Source organism: Grampus griseus (genome assembly GCF_964374135.1).
Source record: "Grampus griseus genome assembly, chromosome: 4".
In the NCBI taxonomy this organism is placed as follows: domain Eukaryota; kingdom Metazoa; phylum Chordata; class Mammalia; order Artiodactyla; family Delphinidae; genus Grampus; species Grampus griseus.
The window spans coordinates 15,844,388-15,859,192 of record NC_138997.1 but is presented as its reverse complement, the minus strand read 5'-3'; the positions used below and the strand labels follow the sequence as shown (position 1 = coordinate 15,859,192).

The window sequence follows — 14,805 nt, the reverse complement described above, 5'->3', positions numbered from 1 at the left end:
CTTAGTTATTTAGTTTTTCTCTCTCTGTGATCTTTCACTTAGAGAAACCTCAACTATTGTCTCTGCGTGAATAACTCCATTCTTTTTCTCCAGGCAAGCGTCCTCATGAGCTTCAGTTATATATCTACGATTGTCCTCTACACACTTCTATTTGGATATCCTGCATCTTTTCAAACATAATTGGTTCAAAATCAAGCACAAGATATTCCTCTCCTCCTTCTTTCTATGTTTCTTTATTTCCATCATAGTATTACCTTTTTCATAGCCACTTTTCATTTTTATCTTCTTCTAATCACTGTACATACTAAATGTTTATTACATTTCTTAGAAAATATTCTGAGTTGTTCTTCCTTTCCATTATCAATGTTAGTGAACTCCTTGTTAGTGACCCTGAAACAGCCCATCTTCCAGTCATTTCATCCTATGAACTACTGCCAGAGTTTATTTCTTAAACTATCTCTTTCTTTATGAATCTCCTTTAGTCAAAAACCTTCAAGAGCTAGACTATGGAAGTGGTTCTCAAAAGCCTTTTTTTAAAAAAAATTACTAAACAACTTCAGTTAAATAAAATCTTGTATGGGACCCAAACAAATAAAACAGTAAATCTGTAGTTGTTTTGGCTGAAAATATTTAAAGCCTCTTGTATTTGGGCTTTACCTACACATTGTCCCCTGGGCAGTTCTTTAGAATTTGTGGTACATTTTAGAATACAATTTGAAACCTATGGCCTCTAGTACAAAGTCTTCATTTAGGATTTAGGCCCTGTTCCATTTAACCAATCTGTTTGCTACATAAAACTTTTTCCATGTAAATTTGTGCCTTGACTTCTGTCATGTTTAGTGCCCAGAATGCTGTTAAACCACCTTTCTGCTTCTTTAAATCTTATTCATATCCCCAATGCAGTTCAGTCATCACCTCTTCACTGAACATGTGAATGAATATGTAGGAATAAAAGAGTTGGGTATCTTTTTTCACTATGTAGATATATTTTGAGGGGGTACTGTTTTCTTTTTTTGGAAATTACTTCTGATTTGAATTTAATTATTACATACACAGAGGTCTGTGCAGGCGTATCTTGGAGATATTTCAGGATTGATTCCAGACCACCACAATAAAGCACATGTCCCAATAACAGGAGTCACAGAAATTTTTTGGTTTCCCAGTGCATATAAAAGTTATGTTTACACTGTACTGTAGTCTATTAAGTGTGCAATAACGTTATGTCTAAAAAATGCACATACCTTAATTTAAAAATACTTTATTGCTAAAAGATGCTAAACATCTTTTGAGCCTTCAGCAAGTCATACTCTTTTTGTTGGTAGTTGGTATATTGTCTTACCTTGATGTTGCCTGCTGACTGATCAGGGTAGTTGTTGCTGAAGAGCTAGGTGGCCGTGGCAATTTCTTCAAATAAGACAACAATGAAATTTGTTACATCAATTGACTCTTCCTTTCATGAATGGTTTTTCTATAGCATGCATGCTGTTTGGTAGCATTTTACCCACCATAGAACTTCTTTCAAAATTGGAGTCATTCCTCTCAAACCCTGCTGCTGCTTTGTCAACTAACGTTATGTAATATTCTAAATCCTTTCTTATCAAAATTTCAGCAGTCTTCATAACATCTTCACCAGGAGTAGATTCCACCTCAAGAAACCACTTTCTTTGCTCAACCATAAGAAGCAACTCCTCATCCATTAAAGGTTTACCATGAGACTGCAACAATTCAGTCATCTTCAGATTCCATTTCTAATTTTAGTCCTCTTACTATTTCAACATCTGCAGTTTCTTCCTTCACTGAGTCTTGAATCCCTCAGTCATTCAACTTCTTCCAAACTCCTGTTAAGGTTGATATTTTCACCTCTTCCCATGAATTAAAAATATTCTTTTTTTTTTTTTTTTTTTTACAAATATTCTTAATGGCATCTAGAATGGTGAACACTTTCCAGAAGGCTTTTAATTGAGCTTGCCCACATCTGTCAGAGGAATCACTCTCTATGGCAGCTAGATCCTTTTGAAGTATATATTTATATTTTGACTGCACCACGTGTCTTGCAGTGCCCTAACCAGGAGACCAGGGGTCAAACGTGGGCCCCTCTGCAGTGGAAGCATAGAGTCCTAACCACTGGACTGCCAGAAAACTCCCAAAATATATTTATTAAATAATAAGACTTGAAAGTCAAACTGGATCCGTGGGCTGCAGAATGGATGTCGTGTTAGCAGCCATAAAAACATCATTAATCTCATTGCACATCACCATCAGAGCTCTTGGGTGACTAGGTACATTGTCAATGTAAAGTAATATTTTGAAAGGAATCTTCAAAATTGATTGTTCTCAATTAATGTCTCAATTTCATTGCTATCAGCTTCAACTGGTCTACCCGACTGGAGCATCATCCAGCGAGAAATCTCCAGCACGAAGCTTCACAAACCACTTTTGACAAGTTCAGTCAGTCACAGCACCTTTTTCATACACTGCACAAATCCTTTTTTTGCGTTTCAGTTGCATTTTTACCTTTCTTGAAATAATAAAGCGTAATATGCCAGAAATGTTGCTTGTTTCCTTCCATCTTCAGTATTAAAATGGCTAGAGAAAAATTCACCAATTTTGATGTCTTTTTTAAATGCACACTGATATGACAGCTGTCACATACAATCTAACAAGATTGTTTTGAATGAAGTTAAAGACAACTAAGTGCTACTAGAGCCATCTTATGGAAAAAAACCGAACGAAACTTTTGGCCATCCCAACATGAAAGTCCTCGATGGTATCTTCTTCCAAAAGAGGGCTGTTTTGTCTACAGTGAAAATCTGTTGTTTAGTGTAGCCACCTTCATTAATTATCATAGCTGGATCTTCTGGATAACTTGCTGCAGCTTCTGCATCAGCACTTGCTGCAGCTTCTGTGTCAGCACTTGCCGCTTCACCTTGCACTTTTATGTTATGGAGATGGCGTCTTTACTTAAACCAACATCTGCTAGCTTCAAACATTTCATCTGTAGCTTCCTCACCTCTCTCAGCCTTCACAAAACTGAAGAGAGTTGGGGCCTTGCTCTGTATTAGCCTTTGGCTTAAGGGAATGTTGTACCTGGTTTGATCTCTACCCAGACCACTAAAACTTTCTCCATATCAGAATTAAAGCTGTTTTGCTTTCTTATTATTCATGTGTTCACTGGAAGAGCACTTTTAATTTCCTTCAAGAACTTTTCCTTTGCATTTACAACTTGGCTGACTAATATTTAGTGCAAGAGGCCTAGCTTTTGACCTATCTCAGGTTTTTTTTGTTTTGTTTTTGTTTTTGTGTTTTTGCGGTACGCGGGCCCCTCTCTGTTGTGGCCTCTCCCGTTGCGGAGCACAGGCTCAGCGGCCATGGCTCACGGACCCAGCCGCTCCGCGGCATGTGGGATCCTCCCAGACCGGGGCACAAACCCATGTCCCCTGTGTCGGCAGGCAGACTCTCAACCACTGCGCCACCAGGGAAGCGCCTATCTCAGGTTTTGACATGCCTTCCTCACTAAGTTTAATCATTTCTAGCATTTGATTTCTAGTGCCCCATGGTAGGGGTACTACTTGGCCTTATTTCAATATTGTTGTGTCTCAGGGAATAGAGAGACCCAAGGACAGAGAGAGAGATGGGGAAGAAATCAGAACACACACAACACTTATGAATTAAGTTTGCTATCTTACATGGGCACGGTTTGTGCTACCCCAAAACAATTACAATAGTAATATCAAAGATCACTGATTATATATTACCATAACAGATATAATTTTAATAATGAAAAAGTTTGAAATATTGTGAGAAGTACGTGAACAAATGCTATTAGAAAAATGGTGCTGATAGGCTTGCTAGAAGCAGGGTTGCTACAAACCTTGAATTTGTAAAAAACACAGTATCTGAAAAGTGCAATAAAGTAAAGTGCAATAAAATGAGGTATGCTTGTGTTTTATGCTTATCATATTTCAAATCCCTGAACTGAATGACTTTAAGCATTCAAAAGGATGGGTTCAAGAGTGATGCTAAATATAAATGTTAAGATAACAAATCTAAGAATAATATACATGTGACCAAAATCAATAATTTAAAACATGCTTTATTAGTTTTACATTTGTTTTCTCTTAGGGCCTGCAACATACAATCCTGTTTTAAAGAAATCTTGCTCCATACCCTTATTTGTTAAAGCATCAAAGCGTTTTAAAGACTCCAAAGAGATTACTCCTGGTCCAGCGACATATGAGGTTTGTCAATGATATTTCTCTTTTAATAATAACACAAGAATGGAAAAATTTCCAGAAAGTACTGGAAATGTCTTCATTAAAGTCCTTTCCATATGTTCTATTCTTATTACTGACCAAAATCTTTTGGCTAAGAAAGGCTTTTTTAAAGATAAATTCTGACATTTCTGAAAGAATTGTTTGAGAATTTAAGAATTATTTAACAATTTATAAATAGCCTCTACAGCACAAATATATATAATTTTTATATCCCTACGACTCTAAATATTTACTTGTTTACATACACAAATTGAAATAGAAATTTCCAAATGTTTATTGAAATCAAGAATTTATTGGAGAGCTCAGAAGAAGAAAGCCCTGTGGATCCAATAAAACCAGGTATTGATCTTTTATTTTCTTTCAATAAATGCAGGTGGTTTAGATTCATAATAAATAAATGTCTCATTATGCTGTGGGTCTTCTGATTGTAAGGACGAGGTTTAAATAAACTGCAGGGTTTTAGAAATTGTGTTCACTCTAGGCTTTTATTCCCCATTTGGTGTGAAAAGGTTTTCCTATTGGCTGATAGCAATTAAGAGTGCAAACCATAATGAATGTTTATTTGGGTTAGTTAATGACAAATTTATTTTTATTGAATGTATGTTTTTCTACTTTGTCAAAATGTCATAATCCAAAGAATTTTTTGGCATTCTGTCAAAAGCACATTTATAATATAATATCAGAAAAGGGAGAAAAAAGAATAATGAAAGACTTGTTATTTTACTTGTTGGCTGTTGATTCCCCCAAAATATCACTGTTACTTTCTACTGATAAGCAAATCTAATTTTATAAGACTTACTTCACAAAGGGAAAATCTGCTAGACAGAGTCTTAGTAGTAGTTCAGAAGGTGAAAGTCAAGGGAGGATACATTATATATATACAGTGTTTTAGGGCCTTGGCTCTGTAATGTAAGGCAAGTCTTGCAAATTGGGAACTGATAGAGATTTGGCAACGTTTATGACATATTTACTCTTGATTGTTGGGTACAATGAGGAAAGGTCTTTAAGCAAGTATTGATCAGTAAACTATTAGTCTTAATAAGTTAGATATTATAGATGTTCATTTGATCATATTAAATCATAGAAAATCTTTAACTGATTGCTTCCTCACACCTTTTGAAAACTGGTTTTAATGGTGTCCACAAATGATAAATGCCAGTAAATCTGATGTTATACTTTTTCATTTTGTGCTACATTTGTCCTAGAATATGTACCCACTAGTATTCTTAGTATTTAAAGATGCTATTGCTTTTTCTTTCACTAAGATTTTATGATTTATATTTATACTTCCTCAGTCATTTATTGTGGAATATTATTTTCCATGTCAGAAAAAAAATTTATGGATTTAATAATGAGGTTTAGTTAAGGTAATGCCTAAAATGTCAAACTAATATATCCGTATATTATATAATAGATATAATACTGCAGTAGAGGTTAATTTTCTGTTGAGGACTGTCTGTAATTTTTTGTCTTTCCAACACCACTTGTTTCTGTTAATTTTTTGAACAAATAATTTTTTGGAACAAATAATTTTCTTTCATAATTTTTCTTCTTGAAAGGAAAAGTTACTTCTTTTTTTTTAACATCTTTATTGGAGGATAATTGCTTTACAGTGCTGTGTTTGTTTCTGCTTTATAACAAAGTGAATCAGCTATACATATATGTATATCCCCATATCTCCTCCCTCTTCTGTCACCCTACCACACTTCCTATCCCATGCCTCTAGGTGGACACAAAACACCAAGCTGATCTCCCTGTGCTATGCGGCTGCTTCCCACTAGCTATCTGTTTTACATTTGGTAGTATATATAAGTCCATAACACTCTGTCACTTCATCCCAGCTTACCTTTGCCCCTCCCTGTGTCCTCAAGTCCATTCTCTACATCTGTGTCTTTATTCCTGTCCTGCCCCTAGGTTCTTAAGAACCGTTGTTGTTGTTTTGTTTTAGATTCCATATATATGTGTTAGCATACAGTATTTATTTTTCTCTTTCTGACTTACTTCACTCTGTATGACAGTCTCCAGATCCATCCACCTCACTACAAATAATTCAATTCCGTTTCTTTTTATGGCTGAGTAATACTCCATTGTATATATGTGCCACATCTTCTTTATCCATTCATCTATCAGTGGACACTTAGGTTGCTTCCATGTCCTGGCTATTGTAAATACAGCTGCAATGAAGAGTGTGGTACATGACTCTTTTAAATTACGGTTTTCTCAGGATATATGCCCAGTAGTGGGATTCCTAGGTCATATGGTAGTTCTATTTTTAGTTTTTTAAGGAACCTCCATACTGTGCTCCATAGTGGCTGTATCAATTTACATTCCCACTGACAGTGCAGGAGGGTTCAATTTTCTCTACACCCTCTCCAGCATTTATTGTTTGTAGATTTTTTGATGATGGCCATTCTGACTGGTGTGAGATGATACCTCATTACAGTTTTGATTTGCATTTCTCTAATGATTAGTGATGTTGAGCATCCTTTCATGTGTTTGTTGGCAATCTGTATATCTTCTTTAGAGAAATGTCTATTTAGGTCTTCTGCCCATTTTTGGATTGGGCTGTTTGTTTTTTTGATATTGAGCTGCACGAGCTGCTTGTATATTTTAGAGATTAATCCTTTGTCCGTTGATTCATTTGCAAATATTTTCTCCCATTCTGAGGGTTGTCTTTTCGTCTTGTTTATGGGTTCCTTTGCTGTGCACAAGTGTTTAAGTTTCATTAGGTCCAATTTATTTATTTTTGTTTTTATTTTCGTTTCTCTAGTGGGTGGGTCAAAAAGGGTTTTGCTGTGATTTATGTCATAGAGTGTTCAGACTATGTTTTCCACTAAGAGTTTTACAGTGCCTGGCCTTACATTTAGGTCTGTAATCCATTTGGAGTTTATTTTTGTTTATGGTTTTAGGAAGTGTTCTAATTTCATTCTTTTACATGTAGCTGTCCAGTATTCCCAGCACCACTTACTGAAGAGGCTATCTTTTCTCCACTATATATTCTTCCCTCCTTTGTCAAAGATGACCATATGTGTGTGGATTTAGCTCTGAGCTTTCTATCCTGTTCCATTTTTCTATATTTGTTTTTCTGCCAGTACCATACAGTCTTGATTACTGTAGCTTTGTAGTATAGTCTGAAGTCAGGGAGCCTGATTCCTCCAGCTCTGTTTTTCTTTCTCAAGATTGCTTTGGCTATTCGAGGTCTTCTGTGTTTCCATACAGATTTTGAAAATTTTTGTTCCACTTTTGTAAAAAATGCCATTGGTCGTTTGATAGGGATTGCATTGAATATGTAGATTGCTTTGGGTTGTATAGTCATTTTCACAATGTTGATTCTTCCAATCCAAGAATAGAGTATATCTCTCCATCTGTTTATATCATCTTTAATTTCTTTCATTGGTATCTTATATTTTTCTGCATACAGGTCTTTTGTCTACTTAAGTAGTTTTATTCCTAGGTATTTTATTCTTTTTGTTGCAGTGGTAAGTGGAAGTGTTTTCTTAATTTCTCTTTCAGATTTTTCATCATTAGTGTATAAGAATGCAAGAGATTTCTGGGTATTAATTTTGTATCCTGCTACTTCACCAAATTCATTGTTTAGCTCTAGTAGTTTTCTGGTAGCATCTTTAGGATTCTCTGTGTATAGTGTCATGTCATCTGCAAACAGTGACAGTTTTACTTTTCTTTTTTGATCTGGATTCCCTTTCTTTCTTTTTCTTCTCTGATTGCTGTGGCTAAAACCACCAAAATTATGTGGAATAATAGTGGTGAGAGTGGGCCACCTTGTCTTTTTCCTGATCTTAGTGGAAATGGTTTCACTTTTTCACCATTGAGAACGATGTTGGCTGTGGGTTTGTCATATGTGGCCTTTATTATGTTGAGATAAGTTCCCTGTATGGCTACTTTCTGTAGAATTTTTATCATAAATGGGTGTTGAATTTTGTTGAAAGCTTTTTCTGCAACTACTGAGATGATCATATCGTTTTTATCCTTCAATTTGTTTTATGGTGCATCACTTTGATTAATTTGCGTATATTGAAAAAATCCTTGCATTCCTGAGATAAACCCCACTTGATCATGGTGTATGATCCTTTTAATGTGCTGTTGGATTCTGTTTGCTAGTATTTTGTTGAGGATTTTTGCATCCATTTTCATCAGTGATATTGGTCTGTAGTTTCTTTTTGTAACATCTTTGTCTGGTTTTGGTATCAGGGTGATTTTGGCCTTATAGAGTGAGTTTGGGAGTGTTCCTCCCTCTACTATATTTTGGAAGAGTTTGAGAAGGATAGGTGTTAGCTCTTCTCTAAATGTTTGGTAGAATTCACCTGTGAAGCCATCTGGTCCTGGGCGTTTGTTTGTTGGAAGATTTTTAATCACAGTCTTAATTTCAGTGCTTGTCATTGGTCTGTTTATATTTTCTATTTCTTCCTGGTTCAGTCTTGGAAGGGTGTGCTTTTCTAAGAATTTGTCCATTTCTTTCAGGTTGTCCAATTTATTGGCACATAGTTGCTTGTAGTAATCTCTCACGATCATTTGTATTTCTGCAGTGTCAGTTGTTATTTGTCCTTTTTCATTTCTAATTCTGTTGATTTGAGTTTTCTCCCTTTTTTTCCTTGATGAATTTGGATAATGGTTTATCATTTTGTTTATCTTCTCAAAAAAACAGCTTTTAATTTTATTGATCTTTGCTATTTTTTCCTGCATTTCTTTTTCATTGATATCTAATCTAATCTTTATGATTTCTTTCCTTCTGATAATTTTGGAGTCTTTTTTGTTATTCTTTCTTTAATTGCTTTAAGTTTAAGGTTAGGTGGTTTATTTGAGATTTTTCTTGTTTCTTGAGGTCGGATTGTATTGCTATAATCTTCCCTCTTAGAACTGCTTTTGCTCCATTCCATAGGTTTTGGCTGTCATGTTTTCATCGTCATTTGTTTCTAGGTATTTTTTGATATCCTTTTTGATTTCTTCAGTGATCACTTGTGTATTTAGTAGCATATTGTTTAGCCTCCATGTATTTGTACTTTTTACAGATTTTTTTCCTGTAATTGATATCTATTCTCATAGCATTGTGGTCAGATAAGATACTTGATATGATTTCAGTTTTCTTAAATTTACCAAGGATTGATTTGTGACCCAGGATATGATCTATCCTGGAGAATTTTCCATAAGTACTTGAGAAGAAAGTGTATTCTGTTGTTTTTGGATGGAATGTCCTATAAATGTCTATTGTTCCATCTTGTTTAATGTATCATTTAAAGCTTGTGTTTCCTTATTTATTTTCATTTTCGTTGATCTGTCCATAGGTGAAAGTGGGGTGTTAAAGTGCCCTACTTTTTTTTTTGCTAATTGAAAATTCTCTAGAAGTAATCAGTAGCAGAATAACTGAGGCAGAAGAACGGGTAAGTGACCTGGAAGATAAAATCGTGGAAATAACTTCCACAGAACAGAATAAAGAATGAAAATAATTGAGGACAGTGTTGGAGACCTCTTGGAGAACATTAAAAGCACCAACATTCAAATTATAGGGGTCACATAAGAAAAAGAGAAAAAGGGACTGAAAAAATATTTGAAGAGATTATAATTGAAAACTTTCCTAATATGGGAAAGGAAAGAGTCAATCAAGTCCAGGAAGTGCAGAGTCCCATACTCCATAAATCCAAGGAGAAACATGCCAAACACATATTAATCAAGCTATCAAAAATTAAATACAACAGAAAAATATTAAAAGAAGCAAGGGAAAAGGAACAAATAACATACAAGGGAATCCTGACAAGGTTAACAGCTGATCTTTCAGCAGAAACTCTGCAAGCCAGAAGGGAGTGGAAGGACATATTTAAAGTGATGAAAGGGAAAAACTTACTACCAAGATTACTCTACCCATCAAGGATCTCATTCAGTTTCAATGGAGAAATTAAAACATTTACAGACAAGCGAAAACTAAGAGAATTAAGCACCAGCAAACCAGCTTTACAACAAATGCTAAAGGAACTTCTGTAGGCAGGAAACACAAGAGAAGGAAAAGACCTACAATAACAAATCCAAAACAATTAAGAAAATGGTAATAGGAACATAACATATCGATAACTACCTTAAATGTAAATGGATTAAATGCTCCAACCAAAAGACATAGACTAGCTGAATGGATACAAAAACAAGATCTGTATATATGCTGTCTACAAGAGACCGACTTCAGACCTAGGGACACATACAGACTGAAAGTGATTAGTTTTTGTAAAAAGTGTAAATTCTCTGTCTAGATTACATTGTTTTGAATATGTATGTCTATTTGTTCCAGAATCATTTGTTGAAAGGAGTGTCCTCTCTCCACTGAATTACCTTTGCTATTTTGCCAAAGATCATTAGGTTATATTTGCGTGGGAGCATTTTTGGGCTATTTTTTGTGTTCCGTTGATCTATTTATTCTTTCGTCGATACCACATTGTCTTGATAACTAGCATTATAGTTAGTCTTAAAGTCTGGTAGTGTTAGTACTCCAACTTTGTTCTTCTTCAGTATTGTCTAGGTTATTATAGGTCTTTTTGCTTTTCCATATAAACCTTAGGATCAGTTTTTCTATATCCACAAAATAGATTTCCAGGATTTTGATTGGGAATGCGTTGAATCTATAGCCCTTTTTGGAAGAATTGACATCTTAATAATATTGTCTTACTATCAATTAACTTGGAATATTTCTCCATTTATTTATATCAGCTTTAATTTCTTTCATCAGAATTTTGTAGTTTTCCTTGTATAGCTCTTGTATATATTTGTTAGAATTATACCTAAGTATTTCATTTTTTTGAGTGCTAATGCAAATAGCATTGTGTTTTTAATTTCTAATTCCAGTAGTTCATTCCTTGGGTATAGGTAAGCAACTGACTTTTGTATATAAATTTTGTATCTTGTAGCCTTGCTATTAGTTGATTCTTTGGGATTTTCTACATAGATGTTTTATGTTCCAAAAAAGGCCATTTTGTTTCTTCTTTTTCAATCAGTATACCTTTACTTAGTTTTCTTTTTTTTTATTGCATTAACTAGCACTTCCAGTACACTATTGAATAAGAATGGTGAGTAGGAACATCCATCTCTTGTTCCTGATCACAAGAAAGAAGCATATAGTTTCCCACCATTAAGTACAATGTTAGCTATAGGGGATTTTGTAAATGTTTATGAAGTTCGGCAATTTCTTGTTTATTCCTAGTCTGCTGTGAGTTTTTATCATGAATAGGTGTTGCATTTTGTCAAATGCTTTTTCTGCATCTGTTAATGTGATCATATGATTTTTCTTCTGGTCAAATCTCCTTATAAACATGTTAAAAGCAGACATCCTTGCAATCACATTAGTGGTATTTACCAGACGGGGTCCTTACCTGTGAAATGCTTTTATAGCAGTATGTACCTGGTCTGTCAAGTCTGCTAATTCTAAATAAGTCTGAAATTTATTGATTTATAAGTCACAACTCTGGAAAATGTCACTTAATCTGTGTAATTATGGGAGTATAGAATAGGGCTCTTTAATGATAGAATAGCTTCCTTTTATATGCGTGCATCATTTTGAAACCGCTTGTGTTTGTCTGGGCCAGGACCCATCACATGACAAGGAAAGGGAACTGACAGAAATATGCTGATGATAGGGCTGTTTGCCATGCCTTAAGTTACAAAGTTCTTTGTCTCTGACCCAGGAATCTTATTGTTCTTGCCAGCCTCATGAAATAGTAACTGGCTAACTAATTAGTTTGTAAGTGAGTAAAATAAAATCCCAACCCAATACATTTCTACTGGCTACAGTTGGCTGGAGCTACTTAGCAGCTGCCGCTTTCAGTGAATCATATTTTCTCCAGTTTTCATGGACCCCACTACTGTGCCTCACTGTCAGTTGCCTCTTTTTATAACTGAGTTTTTATTTGCTTATTGTAAAATTAAGAGGCATAGTAGAATAGTGATTAGCACTGAAAACTCAAACTATGATCCCCCTATTCAAATTTAAATTTCACTAAGTAAACCTGTATGCCTTTAGGCAAGCTATTTAAATTTTCTGTCTCTGTTTCCCCATCTGATAATGATGATGTAGAAAATAATAATACTTTCTTTGTGTTTATTGTGAAGATTCACTGACTTAGTTACTAACTAAATTCTGCTAACTTAGTTCACTGAGTTAATATGCTTAAAGTACTTAGAATTGTGCTGACCAGCTAGTAAATGTTAGTTATTACTATAAAAACCATGTCCCTATTAAAAGTGAGAAAGTAAAGGAGGAAAATTTAGTTCAAAAATTGAGAATATTGTTTGTGAATTTTTCTGTGTGTTTATCCAAAGTGTATTTGTATTGCAGTATTAATTTAGTAATATTTAGTAATTATAGCAAGCTGGAAACATTACATGGTTATCTTTATGATAAAATTTTTGTAATTATTTTTAGGTTTTATGGCAGTTTGCATTAGAAATTTAAATTTCGGCAGAAACTTAAAGTAACAGAAAGTTAGGTATAATCTCAACAATGATAGAGGAGCATCTTATAGAACATTCTAAGCTTTCACAGCATAAAAGAGTACTACAAATATTATCAGAACATCAATAGTTAAATGATAGTAGGAATAGTACCAATGCTCAATTTATTCAACTCAGATTTTAAAAACAGAAAAGCTAAATATGATTTGATGTTTCTTCATGAATAAAAGATGCTCAAGATATTTTCCATCTGTCAGTTTATGATGATGATGATAAATATAGATTAATCATTCAGTTTTTGAGGTTATAATCTTGACTCTCTTGGCCACATTCTTTTATAAAATGATGTATTTTTTGAAGTTACAGCTCTTTTGAATGCCTGGTAGAGAGCTTACTATGACCTATATATGACTATAATTTGTGAAATGTGGTAAAATGAACTTTCTGCATTTAACAATAACCAGTAGGAGAAAATCAGTAAAGCAGACAAATATCTACATTATAAAGATATTGGGAATTTGATCCTGAATGTTTTCTGTAATATTGTTATGAACAAGTGTTTTATTATTAGTGGTCATTTAGAAAAATAGCATTTTACTCAAATGGTTCTTAATTCAGTTGTTGCTAAATTTAAGTGAGAACATTGATGTTATCAGTACAACCAACACTGTCTGCAAATGCTAAATTGGTAATGGTGCTGCGGGTCACTCTGATTCTATTGTTATATCACAGAAGATATTAAACAGGGGTGTAAACAGAATAAATACATTAAACAATATTAGAGTAACTGTCACACCTAGAAATCTCTTTTAATTAATTTTCATATAAGGCTGTTTCAACGCATAGGTTGAGGTTTTTTTGTTTGTTTGTTTTTAACATCTTTATTGGGGTATAATTCCTTTACAATGGTGTGTTAGTTTCTGCTTTATAACAAAGTGACTCAGTTATACATATACATATGTTCCCATATCTCTTCCCTCTTGCGTCTCCCTCCCTCCCACCCTCCCTATCCCACCCCTCCAGGGGGTCACAAACCACCGAGCTGATATCCCTGTGCTATGCAGCTGCTTCCCACTAGCTATCTACCTTACGTTTGTTAGTGTATATATGTCCATGCCTCTTTCTCGCTTTGTCACAGCTCACCCTTCCCCCTCCCCATATCCTCAAGTCCATTCTCTAGTAGGTCTGTGTCTTATTCCTGTCTTACCCCTAGGTTCTTCATGACATTTTTTCTTCTTAAATTCCATATATATGTGTTAGCATACGGTATTTGTCTTTCTCTTTCTGACTTACTTCACTCAGTATGACAGACTTTAGGTCTATCCACCTCATTACAAATAGCTCAATTTCGTTTCTTTTTATGGCTGAGTCATAGGTTGAGTTTTTAATATGAAGATGATAACTAGTAAAGATCTGGCTTCTGATTTTGATTTGATTTTTTTTTAAGTCATGCCTTTTGTAAATTGCTGAATTGCTCAGTCAGTTCCAATTCACTAGAAACTTAGTTAAGAGATGTGTGCTATCATATTCCATAAAAATAGTAACTTTAAAAATTAAATCATAAACTTAGAATACCAGTTAATGAATATCTTAACCTAGTGATATCAGTCACACTTAAAGTTTAAGAAAACAAAATTTACTATATTCTGGGCACCTAAAATGGTATAAAATCAAGCTTCACTGATCCCTACCATAACATCTAATTTCTCCTATAAATGTTATGTTTTTGCACTGGCTAGAACATGTCCTGAAACATTTTAATAAATTTCCTTTTCCTGTTTCTATGTAGAATATAAAATGAGCCTATTCACATCAGAGGTCAGAACCCCTGCTCAATTCAACATTCTCCACATTATCTGAATCTTATATTTTCTAGTTAAAAATGATCATTTTCTTAGACCTTTTACTTTTTACTTCCATCTACACTAATGGGCTTCTCTTTGGGTTTATATTTGTTCAGGAAATACAGTTGTAATAGTTACTGTGTTACTGCATATGAGAGGCAAATAGAAAATAACCAGTTTGAATTGAAATGCAGATACCAATGTCTTAACAATGGGTAATGCAATATATGCTTGAGGAAAAT

General features: G+C 34.3%; 1 protein-coding gene across 1 annotated transcript in view; it reads left to right on the top strand.

The window, feature by feature from the left end:
• Nucleotides 1–4,250, top strand: part of STPG2 (sperm tail PG-rich repeat containing 2) — a gene marked incomplete at both ends in the record, with an annotated part of 259,529 nt that extends 255,279 nt beyond the window's left edge. The window contains one exon of the mRNA XM_082653200.1: nt 4,123–4,250. Within this exon, the coding sequence (XP_082509326.1) occupies nt 4,123–4,250 (128 nt within the window). The remainder of the gene's footprint in view (nt 1–4,122) is intronic.
• Between the last annotated feature and the right edge of the window lie 10,555 nt (nt 4,251–14,805).